The sequence below is a fragment of the Melanotaenia boesemani genome, chromosome 1 (assembly GCF_017639745.1).
Source record: "Melanotaenia boesemani isolate fMelBoe1 chromosome 1, fMelBoe1.pri, whole genome shotgun sequence".
Taxonomy (NCBI): domain Eukaryota; kingdom Metazoa; phylum Chordata; class Actinopteri; order Atheriniformes; family Melanotaeniidae; genus Melanotaenia; species Melanotaenia boesemani.
This window is the reverse complement of record NC_055682.1, coordinates 13,885,231-13,897,614: the sequence shown is the minus strand read 5'-3', so window position 1 is coordinate 13,897,614 and position 12,384 is coordinate 13,885,231. Positions and strand designations below refer to the sequence as shown.

The 12,384-nt window shown below is 34.9% G+C and overlaps 1 protein-coding gene across 6 annotated transcripts in view; it reads left to right on the top strand.

The window, feature by feature from the left end:
- cdkl5 (cyclin-dependent kinase-like 5) overlaps nt 1-12,384 on the top strand; it is a 55,105-nt gene that overhangs the window by 9,491 nt on the left and 33,230 nt on the right. For all 6 annotated transcript variants that reach the window (XM_041982060.1, XM_041982078.1, XM_041982075.1 and 3 more), the window contains exons 4-8: nt 7,215-7,260; nt 7,350-7,486; nt 7,883-8,003; nt 9,048-9,107; nt 10,160-10,250. In XM_041982060.1, the coding sequence (XP_041837994.1) occupies nt 7,215-7,260; nt 7,350-7,486; nt 7,883-8,003; nt 9,048-9,107; nt 10,160-10,250 (455 nt within the window). The remainder of the gene's footprint in view (nt 1-7,214; nt 7,261-7,349; nt 7,487-7,882; nt 8,004-9,047; nt 9,108-10,159; nt 10,251-12,384) is intronic.

Sequence of the window (12,384 nt, the reverse complement as noted above, 5' to 3'; positions counted from 1 at the left end):
AAAAGAAATAATGGTTTTCTTTGAAATATTCTAAACTCATCCATTTACTATTGATTATGAGTAGTTGATAAATACCGTCTCCATGGCTATAGTCATTTGTGGATCACTTTCTGTTATAGCATGTTTGCATGGCCAAGTTTCTCAGTGTATAGAAAATTTAAAGAGAAATAAAATTGTACAAAATGAGTGAAATTCATGCAAGCACATGCGTTCTGCAGGCATGAGCACAATGACACGTAAAACAGAACTCATCAGTTTGCAAGGAAGTGGCAGCAGAACAAAGGTAGATAAAAGTTTGATGCAAGGAGAATTTGAACATCAGATGTGTTAAAATGTTACTGATTATGAATGTGTACCCTCTTTTTGAGGCTTCATTTACTCGATCTTGTGAGGAGAAAGCTCGGGTTCTTCTTCTCTCAACAAGTTCCCTAAAGTTAAGTTTAATGAAGTATTTGTATGATAAACTACTTGAAAAAAAGACAAACAAAAAAAGAAAAAAACAGAATTTAAAAAAAATATTTTACTTACTAAGTTATTATTATAGAATTACAGATAATTAATTTGTCTAAAACATTTTTAAAAACTGCAAAGGATTGCATTGAACTTATTGTGAAAATAGGTTTAGATGTTAGTTCTTGTCATAAATAATTTAGCTTACAAATTATACACTACCGTTCAAAAGTTTGGGGTCACTTCCCTATTGAATCCCATGGCAAAGTGACCCCAAACTTTTGAACGGTAGTGTACATATGTAATTTATAAAAAAAAAAAAAAAGGCGATCAAGCCATTTTATTTTTTTAAAAGAAAAAAGAAAAAAAACCTAAGACACATAGCAGGAGAGACAAAAAATAATCATGATTTCTGCTCAGTAACATAAAACTTCAAGAGATGTGCAATTACTGCATAAAATGCAAGCAAAGATACTGAGAAATGTTCTGAAATGCCTAATCATTAAATATAAATTATAATACGAATAACGAAAATATAACTTCTTTTTAGATTTTTAACCCAGTATTTTTGCATTTACAGAGAGCTTGAATAATTAAAACAATTATCTCAGAGGGATAAGGGGTTATTAGGGCCTTTCCTTTAAATAAAATAATCTGATATCCGGATAAAACGAGACAATGAGGATTTGGGACCCATCATTTGGGAATCCCTAACCTTTTAACTAAGAAGGCTCACTTTGTATTAATTTTGTTTAAACAAAAGCAAACAAATCAACAATGTGCAGGGAAAACTAGGCAAAAGTGTTGATGTCTTTACATCAGACCAGAAAAATAAACAGCAAAAGTTTAGTTGGTTTTCCAGAATCTCCTTTTTTCTAAAGAAAACTCTTTTGCTTGTCTGTTGCATACAGTGTGAGAGATATCACAGAGTTCTGCATACTGCTTGTCAGTCGTAATTAACCTTAATGAAGTCACACTCAAAACTGACATAAACTGCATAAAAGCCTTTTGAATTATTAATGCTAATTGCAAAAATTAAAAAAAGAGTTAGAAAGTTTAGCATCACGCTTTTAAAAAGCGTCTCCAGTGAGACTTTTCTGAGCAAATATTTTTCATGAAATAGTGATTTGTCTCACTTTATGTAGATCAGCTTCCTTTTGATGCCAGCCCAAATGGCTGCTCAGGGAACTGCAGTTCTTGGAAATGGAGGGGAGTAGAAAGTAGAGATGGAGATAGTATAAGGTAAGCTAGTGAAGTTTTATTTCTCAGAAGTTTATTGTATTGTGCATAGCAGAGGCTACATCCTGGCTACACGGCAGCTCCTAGTCTGGCCAATGATAAGATGACAATGAAAACTGAGAGGCCATTAGAAACGTGAATTCTACACATTAGATTCAGGCTACAACTCATAAAACAATCTAATGTATACATTTCTGCCTCAGTTGTTATTTTGCTTCAGTTGGAAAAATTTAAGCGATTCATTATGTATCATTGCGTTCCTTAGGTAAAGGAGCCTAGTCGATTTGGAACCACATGACATGCTGACAATTTGTGAAGAATTTGCAGGTTATGTGATTCATAACATTAAGTCTTGTTTATTTTACAGGGACTGGTAGGGGCCTTGCTTGAACATTTTTGGAACATAGTTATCTCAAAATAATGAGTTAACTATCTGCTTATCTCGATATAATCACTCCAACTAACCTCCTGACTTATTTCTCCCCATGCTCTAATGGTCCACACTTGGTCACAATGACACTAGGCTCACTGGCTGATCTATAAATCCAGATGGTGACAGATCATTTAGGTCTCTTTTCAATGCCTCCATTGAAAACAGTCTTAGCAATGTTTCATTCAGGTTTTTAAAAACATCTGAAGTGTTGTACATATTGGAGACATTCTGTTATATAAAATATCTATGTGTTTACTGTACCATGCAAAACACTATTTAGCAGCACCAAAATATGCCACCATGCTTGCACGGCACAAAGAACTACGCCACTTCTTTTAATTAAGTATTTTCCTGTCATGGTTTCTTTTTATTTTATTAGCATGAATATGTTATTCACAACAAATCTCCACTGCATAAAAATTTAACTAGCAGCTGTCAAAATGGAGTCACGTCAAACTGAGAAACCTTTTCTTTTCACCAACTTTCTAAGAGGTGACAGGCAACAAATTTCCATCTTATAAGAGGGGTGGTTCATTTTCACAGAGCCAGAGACTCAGACCATGGCAATGAAAGTGCTTTTAGCTTTGCCGGAAGAGAACAGTTATTTTTACTTTTCTCAGCTAGAAACAGGGCAAAAGAGAACAGAGTGGCAGAGGAAGAGAATGAAGCTATATGTGTGTGCGTGTGTGCATGAGGGAGAGGAGGACATGCTGAGGGAGCTCTTGAATATAGAGACTATACTGTGTAAATGGGTCACCCTGTTAGGAGTCTACAGCAGACCTGTGTATGACAGAAAGAATAATAGGACTAAAAATGTTTGAGACTCGCTGGGCTAAAACCCAAGCAGGCGACACAGACGACTTTAACCATATTTCAAAGAAATACAGTTAATCTTAAATGTGTGTTTCTGTCATATTTATATGCACTTTACAGTGCAGTATCTGTTTGACGCAACATTTAATTAGTCAACCAAACGTTTGCCAGGATTTGTGCACTGTTCTGCCACTTTATGCAAGTGTTGCATTAGCGTATGTGGGTGTTAGTATGGAGGCTTTTGTGTTATCTTGAATTTGTGTTTTGGGAGTGACAATATCACAACCTACACGGTAGCCAGTCTCTGGTTGCCTATATGATGTATCTTTACAGTGTTGGACTGCAAGAGGGCTTGCTAATTAATTAGCAATGATAATTGATTATTTGTTTAAGCAATATATTGAATGAAAGGACTAAATGTTCACCTGTTACAGGCTTTAATCAGAGTGTTGTTTGATCTTTAAAAAGATGAAGGTGAAACGAAATCTCTGTTCGACTTCAGAACATGTGATAGCTTCTCTTGTCCACATTGCAAATACATTGTATAGTTTCGTGTAAATTTAATTGAATTATAGACTTTGGCAATCATGTATAGTAAAACATTACTAAATATTTTTTGGTCAGAGGATGTAGCTCATAAACGGTTTCATTTTCAAAATCAGTACGCAAAAAATTACTTTAAATCATTTGACTGTTACAGTGGTTGATATAAAACTGTAGATATATTCAGTTTAAGAAAATGGTCATTGTCAAGCTGCTATATATTCTGTTGTGGACCAAAGTATCTATTTTTTCTTTCTATGGCAAATTTTATATAAGAGATTAGAATGTTTTTTCACCCCTTCTGCACCATGGTATGATCAAATATTAATAGATAATGCACCACTATAAAAAAAAAGGTGAAACATTCATGCTTTACTTTTTAATGTTATGATTATACTCTTCGTATAGTCAGTAGATGATTAACAACTTGAAGACTATTTTTAAGTTTGCTGACTTTAGCTGTGGCTCAAGAGGTGAATCGGGAGGTCAAAGAGACAACATATCAACACAATTATATCATTAGCATATTGCAATGTGCTGCTGGAGTGAAATTTCATCTGTGCTGGATGGCTGCTGGTACATGTGTGTTTTTCATTACTTTACTCTATTTTCCCTTACATTAAAACTGTAACTTCACAGTCAGTGTTTTGTGGTATTAAAGTTATAAATCAACATATTTTCATCTTATTTCTTCTGCTGCTTCTACAGCAAAAGAAATAAGATGAAAATTGTGTTAAAACTCCAACAAACAAGTGGTTTGTCTAAACAAGCACTGCAAGTGTCATGTAGCTCCTCAAACTGACCTTGTTGTCTGACCTTCTTTCGACAAAAGGACAATAGAGGAACACGAGAGCAGCTGAGGACACTGAACTGTATGATGTAATTCCCTCTGGCCCTCCATCCTGACCCTTTACAGCCCGAGGATACAACACAAGATAAAAAAGACAGTTGTCTCTATAAATCAGCAGTGTCAGCACCAAATTTTACGATGGCAAACGTTTAAGATTTGAGCTCATTCCAATATAACATTCTATGTTTATGACACTGCCTTTACAACATTTTAATGAATTAGTACATGTTTGCAGATTGCTCATTGTACTAAATTCCTGAGAAAAATAAAACCCATGACAAGTAAACCTTAGACAATTTAAAGCAAAAAAAGCCATTTACTTGTCTTAAATGGAAAAAAGACAACTATATATAAATACAAAGGACATTATTGTGAAAGCTGCTTTTTAATTCAAATAGTGTACTCCTTAGATGCGGTTTAGCAAACAAAATATTTTAAAATATGACTATAATATAGTTAATGTGGAAAAAATGCTTTTCATGAAGAGAATTATAAAAGTGTGTTTTTTTATGTTTTTTTTTTTTTATTGAGAATGCACACCACATTGCACACCTCACTAACTTTTGCAGTGTTTATAAAAGGGACTGGACAGCATTTTAATGGTGGTATTAAAAAAGGGCAAGGAGTATTAGAAAAAAATCAATCTGCAGCTCCCCTTTGCTTTATTACTTGATATTTATTTTCTTTACTTTCAACTTTGCTGTTTGGTTCACTTCATTACCACAGTGCTGTTTTGCCCAACACAGGCAGCCTTTTTCTGTGGCAAAAAGCCCTAAATCTGCACCAAATAAACACCAGCGGCAAGCTGGTGAACACAGTGAAGCTTTTAGTAGCTAAAGAGCCAGATATTTCCTTCAGAGTTGGCGGAGATTAAAAGAAAGACTAAAAAGAGAGTGAATATTGGAGTTACATAACACAGCTGCAAAGAAATGATGATGCTTTTCCATAACTGCTGGGTGTGTAAACAAGCTGCATTTAAGCCAACAAATTAATTGTACCACTTCAAAATCTGATTATATGGCATCACAGGTTGATTTATACTGCCCCTAAAGAGCCAAGTAAATAATTTATTGTTGTTTAATATACATTGCCTGGCCAAAAAAAAAAAAAGACACCACTAAACAAAGGTCACACACTAATTAATTTAATTGGAACACCTTTAGCATTGATTACAGCAGCATTCGCTGTGGCATTGTTTCCATAAGCTTCTGAAATATCACATGATTTATTTCCATCCAGTGTTGCATTCATCTTTTACCAAGATCTTATATTAGGGCTGGGCAATATATCAAGATTTTCAAATATATCGAGACTTTATCAGATGCAATATAGAAGGAGGGAATATCGTTTATATCGAGATAGCTTGTTTTGAGTTAAAAGCATCTTTTCTTTTGCATTTTGTACAGCTGTATTTTTGTTATGGTCATTGAAAAGTGTTTTTAATTTATTTTGTGTTAGGAGCATTTATTTCAATATAAAGCTACTTTAATTTCAGTCAGCTGGTTTAATGCGCATGTGCTGCTGATCTTTAATAAAAATATATTTAGCACTGAAGGCTGTGAATAGAACTGTCTCTTTGGTTACGTGAAAAAAAAAACAAAAAAAAAAACATTGAGATATATATCGCATATCGCGATTCAGGTAAAAAATATCGAGATATAAGATTTGGTTCAAATCGCCCAGCCCTAACTTATATTGGTGATGGAACAGTCTGACCACTGTGCAAAGGCTTCTCTAGCACATTCCAAAGATTCTTAATGGGGTTCAGGTCTGAAGTCTGTGGTGGCCAGTCCATGTGTGAAAAGGATGTCTCCTGTTCCCTGAACCACTCTTTCAATGATGACTTCTGGCATTGTCATCTTGGAATATGCCCGTGCTATCAGGGAAGAAAATATCCATTGATAGAATAACCTGGTCATTCAGTATATTCAGGTATCAGCTGACCTCATTCTTTAGGCACATAATGCTGTTGAACTTAGACCTGACCAACTGCAGCAACCCTAGATCATAGATTTTCCCCACAGGCTTGTACAGTAGACACTAGGCATAACTTCAGCTGCCTCTCTCTTTAACCTGATGTGTCCATCACTCTGGAACAGTATAAATCTGGACTCATCAGACCACATGACCTTCTTCCATTGCTCCAGAATCCAATCTTCATGCACCCTAGCAAACTGAAGCTTTTTTTTTCTGGTTAGCCTCACTGATTAGTTGATTCTTAAGGCTAAAAAGCTGTTCAGTTCCAATCCCTTGAGTTCCCTTCACATTGTGTATGTGGAAATGTTCTTACTTTCACTATTAAACATAGCTATGAGTTCTACTTTTGTTATTGTTTCTTCAATTTGATTTTGGCAAACATTTTAGTGATCACTGATCACCATCATTAAGAATTTTTTCGCTAGGATTTCTTAGCAAAACTATGACAGGATGTGTCTGTTGACATGGTAAATCCAGTTTTTATGGCCAAGCAGTGTAGCTGTAAGCTGTAATATATATTTTCTTATAATCTACATAATAATATTTCTGTTCGTTGTTCATGGATAGTTTAGGTATATTAGCTAATTAGTTTCTGTGGGCTTACTTGGAAAACTGTTCATGATGAGAGCAAAGATGTAGAACACCTTGGCCAGAATACAAGGGGAAATGAGATAATGAATTGCTGTGTTTCTTTTGTTTTGGGTTTTTTTGTTTTGTCTTTGCAGTCAATGCTCGCTCAGCTCAGCCATAGTCTAGTAGTAGTAGTATCTTATTTCTAGCAATGCTCGCTGTACAGTCTGATATTTCATAATCTATTTCACAGAACAATGTGGTGAAGGAATTATGTCTTTGACTCACAGAGTTCGCAAATTTGGTCTTGACAACTCTTGTGACCTTGTGTCTTACCAGGAAACCAATGAGTTGGTGGCCATTAAGAAGTTCAAAGACAGTGAAGGTGAGTGAAGCGACGAGGGATAATAGAAAGGAGGGACACCCAGAAGAAGTGCAGATCAGTTCTGTCATGTCTCTTTCATTTTCACACAGAAAATGAGGAGGTTAAGGAGACGACTCTTCGGGAGCTGAAGATGCTTCGGACTCTGAAGCAGGACAACATTGTTGAGCTGAAGGAGGCTTTCCGCAGGAGGGGGAAGCTCTACCTTGTCTTTGAATATGTTGAGAGGGTCAGCTTACTGATGCTGTCATTATCCTTTCACAGTCTGCATGCTGTGCACACATTCTATTTCTTTTTGCTGCTGCATCTAGTCTACTTTAAGGTTTGATGATGTTGAGAAGGCTCAGTTAAGCATAAAAAAGTGTCACCATGGTAACATCCGAACTATGCTGCGGGTGAGTAATGGTATTCCCCACTGTGTTGCCAGGGTATCCAGCCAAGTGTTTATCCATACTGTACATCAACTGTCCAGCTGTGTGTGTATATCTATATATATATATATATATATATATATATATATATATATATATATATGGTTAGAGAGAGAGAGAGAAAATGACCTACTGCTATACACAGTAGCTCTTTTAGATCTTTCTATAGGTCTGTTTGTTGTGGTTTGTTGCAGAACATGCTCGAGCTGTTAGAGGAATTTCCCAATGGTGCACCACCTGATAAAGTCCGCAGCTACATCTTCCAGCTCATTAAAGCCATCCACTGGTGTCACAAGAATGAGATCGTGCACAGAGGTGAGGAATCGTCTTTATTTTTATGTTTATATCTCTCCTGTGAAATTATCAGTGTTACCAGGTCAGGTGCAGTTTCCCATGACTTAAACACTTTTATCCTTAAAAAGACAGAGTGGTAATGACAAGATATCTGTCTTATAAATATGAGAGTTCACAGAAATGACTTTAAGCATTACTTTTTCAGGAAATGAAGATGGTTAAAAACTTGTAGTTATATTTAACTATTTCTTTGTCATTTCGAGTTTCAGAGGTATGTGATAAATGTTAAATACTTATTTTGAACCAAAATGTAGCAGTAAACAAATAATTTGTATGAGATAATTGTGTTGTTTAATGGCATTCTTACCAAAGAGCTGCTCACTCTTGTGTTGTAAATCAGCCTGCTGTGTTCTTGAGTGCATACTCTGCAGTTCTGAGTGAGCACACTTTCACATTTTCTTTTAATGAATAAATTATATATTTGGCTAAAAAGCCTCCCGTAAGTGGAGGGATAAAACCAGAGTTCTCCTTGCTCTGGTTTTCCCAACACAATAAGAGATTGTTGAAAAATAAAAAATAATTTTCTAAATCTGTTTGTCATAGGTTTCTTCCACTGACACATTCCTTTATGAGACTAGCAGCAGTTTTGAGTCTGTTTCTTCCAGTTGGAGAAGTGTACGATAACAAAGATTCTGATTATTTCTTTAACCAAAAAATTTTTACCCAAACCATGCTTGTTCTCAGCATTTGAATTAAAAGATTGTATAATATGACCACCTTGTCAGAATGAAATTAGAAAAATCAATACCTGCTGTATCAGGATCCTACTTAAACATGAACCTATAACAAAGTACTTATAGATATACTATAAGGTTTGATATTTACTTATCAAAATATAATGTTATCTGTCACAATAAAGTTAACAATAATTGAAACAGTACCTGTGTACATGTGATTACACTCTTAATGGCAGCAAAAGATTAAAGAAAAAATGCCATCTCTAGACAAAATTTTCTTTTGATTTAAGAAGTACATGAAGATGAAAACTCTGCATCTGTCTTCCAGATATCAAGCCAGAAAACCTTCTCATCAGTTCAGAGGATGTTCTCAAACTCTGTGACTTTGGTGAGTTGTCTGGTGGTCATTTAATTTTTTTATTTAACCTCTAATTATCAAGTTCTTGCATAATGTACATAAATGGGATAGTTTAAAATGCTGATGTTTAATATAATGAAGCCAGTCTAGACACTTTCTCTCTATCAAATGGACTAATCTGTTTTGTTGTTGTTGTTGTTTGGTTTTGTTTTGTTTTTGTAAGTGTTTTCACAATGAAGACATTCAGATTGTATACACAATTTAACAGATATTTGTCCATACACTAACAGTGAAAAATATGGACACATTTTCCTATTAAATCTAATGGGAAAGTTGTTAAGTGCATCCCAAGTTTTGACTGATACTGTACATACATACACACACACACACAAATATATATATATAGGGAGTAAACAAGAACTTTGGAAAAAAAGCTATATATATAAAACCTATATATATATATATATATATATGCTCTGCCTCTGCATGGCTGCCAGCTAGTACAATAAAATGCACCCTGGTGTTTGACATGTTAATTTGCTAAATTTATATATCGAGAAAGTCATATCAATGTCATAAACCTTCCTCCCCTGTAAAACAATAATACATTGCATTAACATTACATTATCCAGCTTGTTTATTTATTTATTTATTTATTTTACAGTTTCTAAGTGTTTATTCTACATTTAGATCAGTATTTGCAACATCACATGGTCACTTAGCTCTGCACAATTGGTTAATTCAGAGCCACTGAGCCAGCTCGGGCGAGAATTATTTGTTATTCACTGTTGGAGCTGGCATTCTGTTTATTGTGACTTTCAATGCTTAAAATGGATTCTCTGTACATCAGTTATCTAAAGCAGTCTTGGACTGCCTGCAGTGACATAAAAAATGACATGACATAACAAATTTTGTCACTGTAGCTGTCCAAAGATCTGAATGTTAGTTGTCTTTTCTTGTCATAAACTGGTAATTCATGTTTGCATGTGGAGGGCTGTAAACTGTCTATATGTTATCATGATGGAAATGCTGACAGAATCAGGTCTTTGTGATGCATTAATTTATGTGCTCTTCTGGTTCAGGTTTTGCACGTAATTTGTCTGAAGGAACAGATGCCAACTACACAGAGTATGTTGCCACAAGGTGGTACCGCTCGCCTGAGCTGCTGCTTGGGTAAGTCCCTGTATGTGTGTATGCTGGTAGGTGTGTGTGTGTGTGTGTGTGTGTGTGTGTGTGTGGGTGTAAGAATTAGACATGCATGGAGGGAACATGTACTCATTCTTTTGGCTCTTGTTATTACTATTTATTTTTTATTCAAGCACTAAATATATGAAATGTTTCTTTTCATTGAGATTCTCTAAAATACTCGCCATCCATCTCATGAGGCAGCTTTCAGTACCTCAGTCCAGACTTAATGCCAGTACTCTTATTTTCCCAAATGTACAATCTGTCAAGCTTATTGTAATAATTTCTACTTAAAGTAACAAAAGGCCAAGGGTTGTACTTGCACTAAAAATGAACACAGTCATGGCAAGCACTGAGCCTGACAATACCAAAGGAAACTATAAATAACCGTTGTGTGTCATTCACACTACAAGCTCCTATAAAAGCTTCCAAAGATCCCAAATGTGTCAAATTGGATTTTCCACAAGAAAATTACTAGGAAAACAAAAAAAATCAATAAAAAAAAATAAAAATAAAAAAAGTACTACAATATGTTACTCCAGCGAGATTATGCAAAAAAAAGGAGACAGCACAGATTTATACTGCTGAGTTCAGTCATTTTGAAAATTGGACCCTTGTCTTCTCAAACTTCGTGTCTGTAAAACATCAAGGGACAGTAGTAAAAACTACAAATTTTCAGTCTGATATCAGAAGGCAATGTGAAATATGTATGTTAATCCACATTCCAAAACACTGCAGTTTCACAACAGAGACTCAAAAATTGTACAGTTACTCTGTTTTCTTGATTCAGCTAAAGTTTCTGTTTGTCAGCATGTTCGTTTTCTGTCCTACATTTCCATATCGGTTTTGTGATGATGTTTATTTGTCACATCTCTCCATTTATAAGGAGTAAGGAAAACATTATTTAACTTTAGAAAAGTGAACAAACATATGATATGCCTGTCTCAGTGCTGTGACCATAAATGACTATAAAGATAAAACACCACTACTGTATCACTCCATCAATATAACATCAAGTAATGTACTCAAAGGGAACAGTGTTTTGCTTATACACATTTTACATACATAGTCCCACCACCTTCTCCTATTGCACACACCCCTAGACCTATTTCACCTACACACACACACATGAAAATACAAAAAAATGCCTAGATAAATACTAAAAAAATGACAAAACACAATAAATCTACTGCCCAGTCTCTCAAGCTTCGGACAGTGTTGTTTAAAAGTTTGCAAAGGAGTTCAGTTTACAGCAGGGGACTGTTATGTGTCATCCCTATCCTTTGAATCTGCCTGAGAACAGATTACTTCTACACAGACTGTCCATCATCTTTTTAGTAACATGTAACCAACCTGCTGAGCTTAGGTTTTAGTTGTACCATCATAGTGCTGTACCATGCTAACATCCCATATCCAAAAAAAAAGATCCTGGCTCACACCATACATCTGTGCAAAAAGTAAAGTCAGCTGAAGGCGTTGTCTATGTGAAAACTGAGATCAGCGCTGACCTGACTGATGTTTGGATGTTGTATGATTACAATTCATCACTAATGCATTTGCACTGACATATATTCTGAGACTAGGGGAATAATCAAATAATCACAGACAATCAATTCCGTATTTTGAAATGTCTTTAAGAAATGTATAATTTCCTAAAGTTTTAGAGGAACTAACAAGTTGTTCCTTTAATTTATAGGACAAATTCAATTAGTTTAACCTGGAAAAAAACATGTTTTGCATATTTTTCTACATGTACACAAAAAACTGGTTTTATAACCTAAATAACTTTAAATCAGTTTTCAGTCTGGTAAATACTTTTTTATTACTATTATTATAATTGTTCTACATGTTTTTATGTTAATATATCTCATGTCAAAGTCTTTCTTTAGGCACTAATTAAACCCCCTTATAATAATCTCTTTTATGCCTTAAATAGGCAGAGTAAAAGAGATTTATGACTAACAGTTGTCTTATCAATTAAGTCATATTTCTGCTCAAATGTAAGAAGGCTGTTGGAAATAACTTGTTAAATCTCATGCAAAGTTGATGTACTAGGAAAGTAGATGTGAAAGGGAATCAGGAAATTACTGTAGTAAAAAGTGTTGACTGATGACAGTATCAT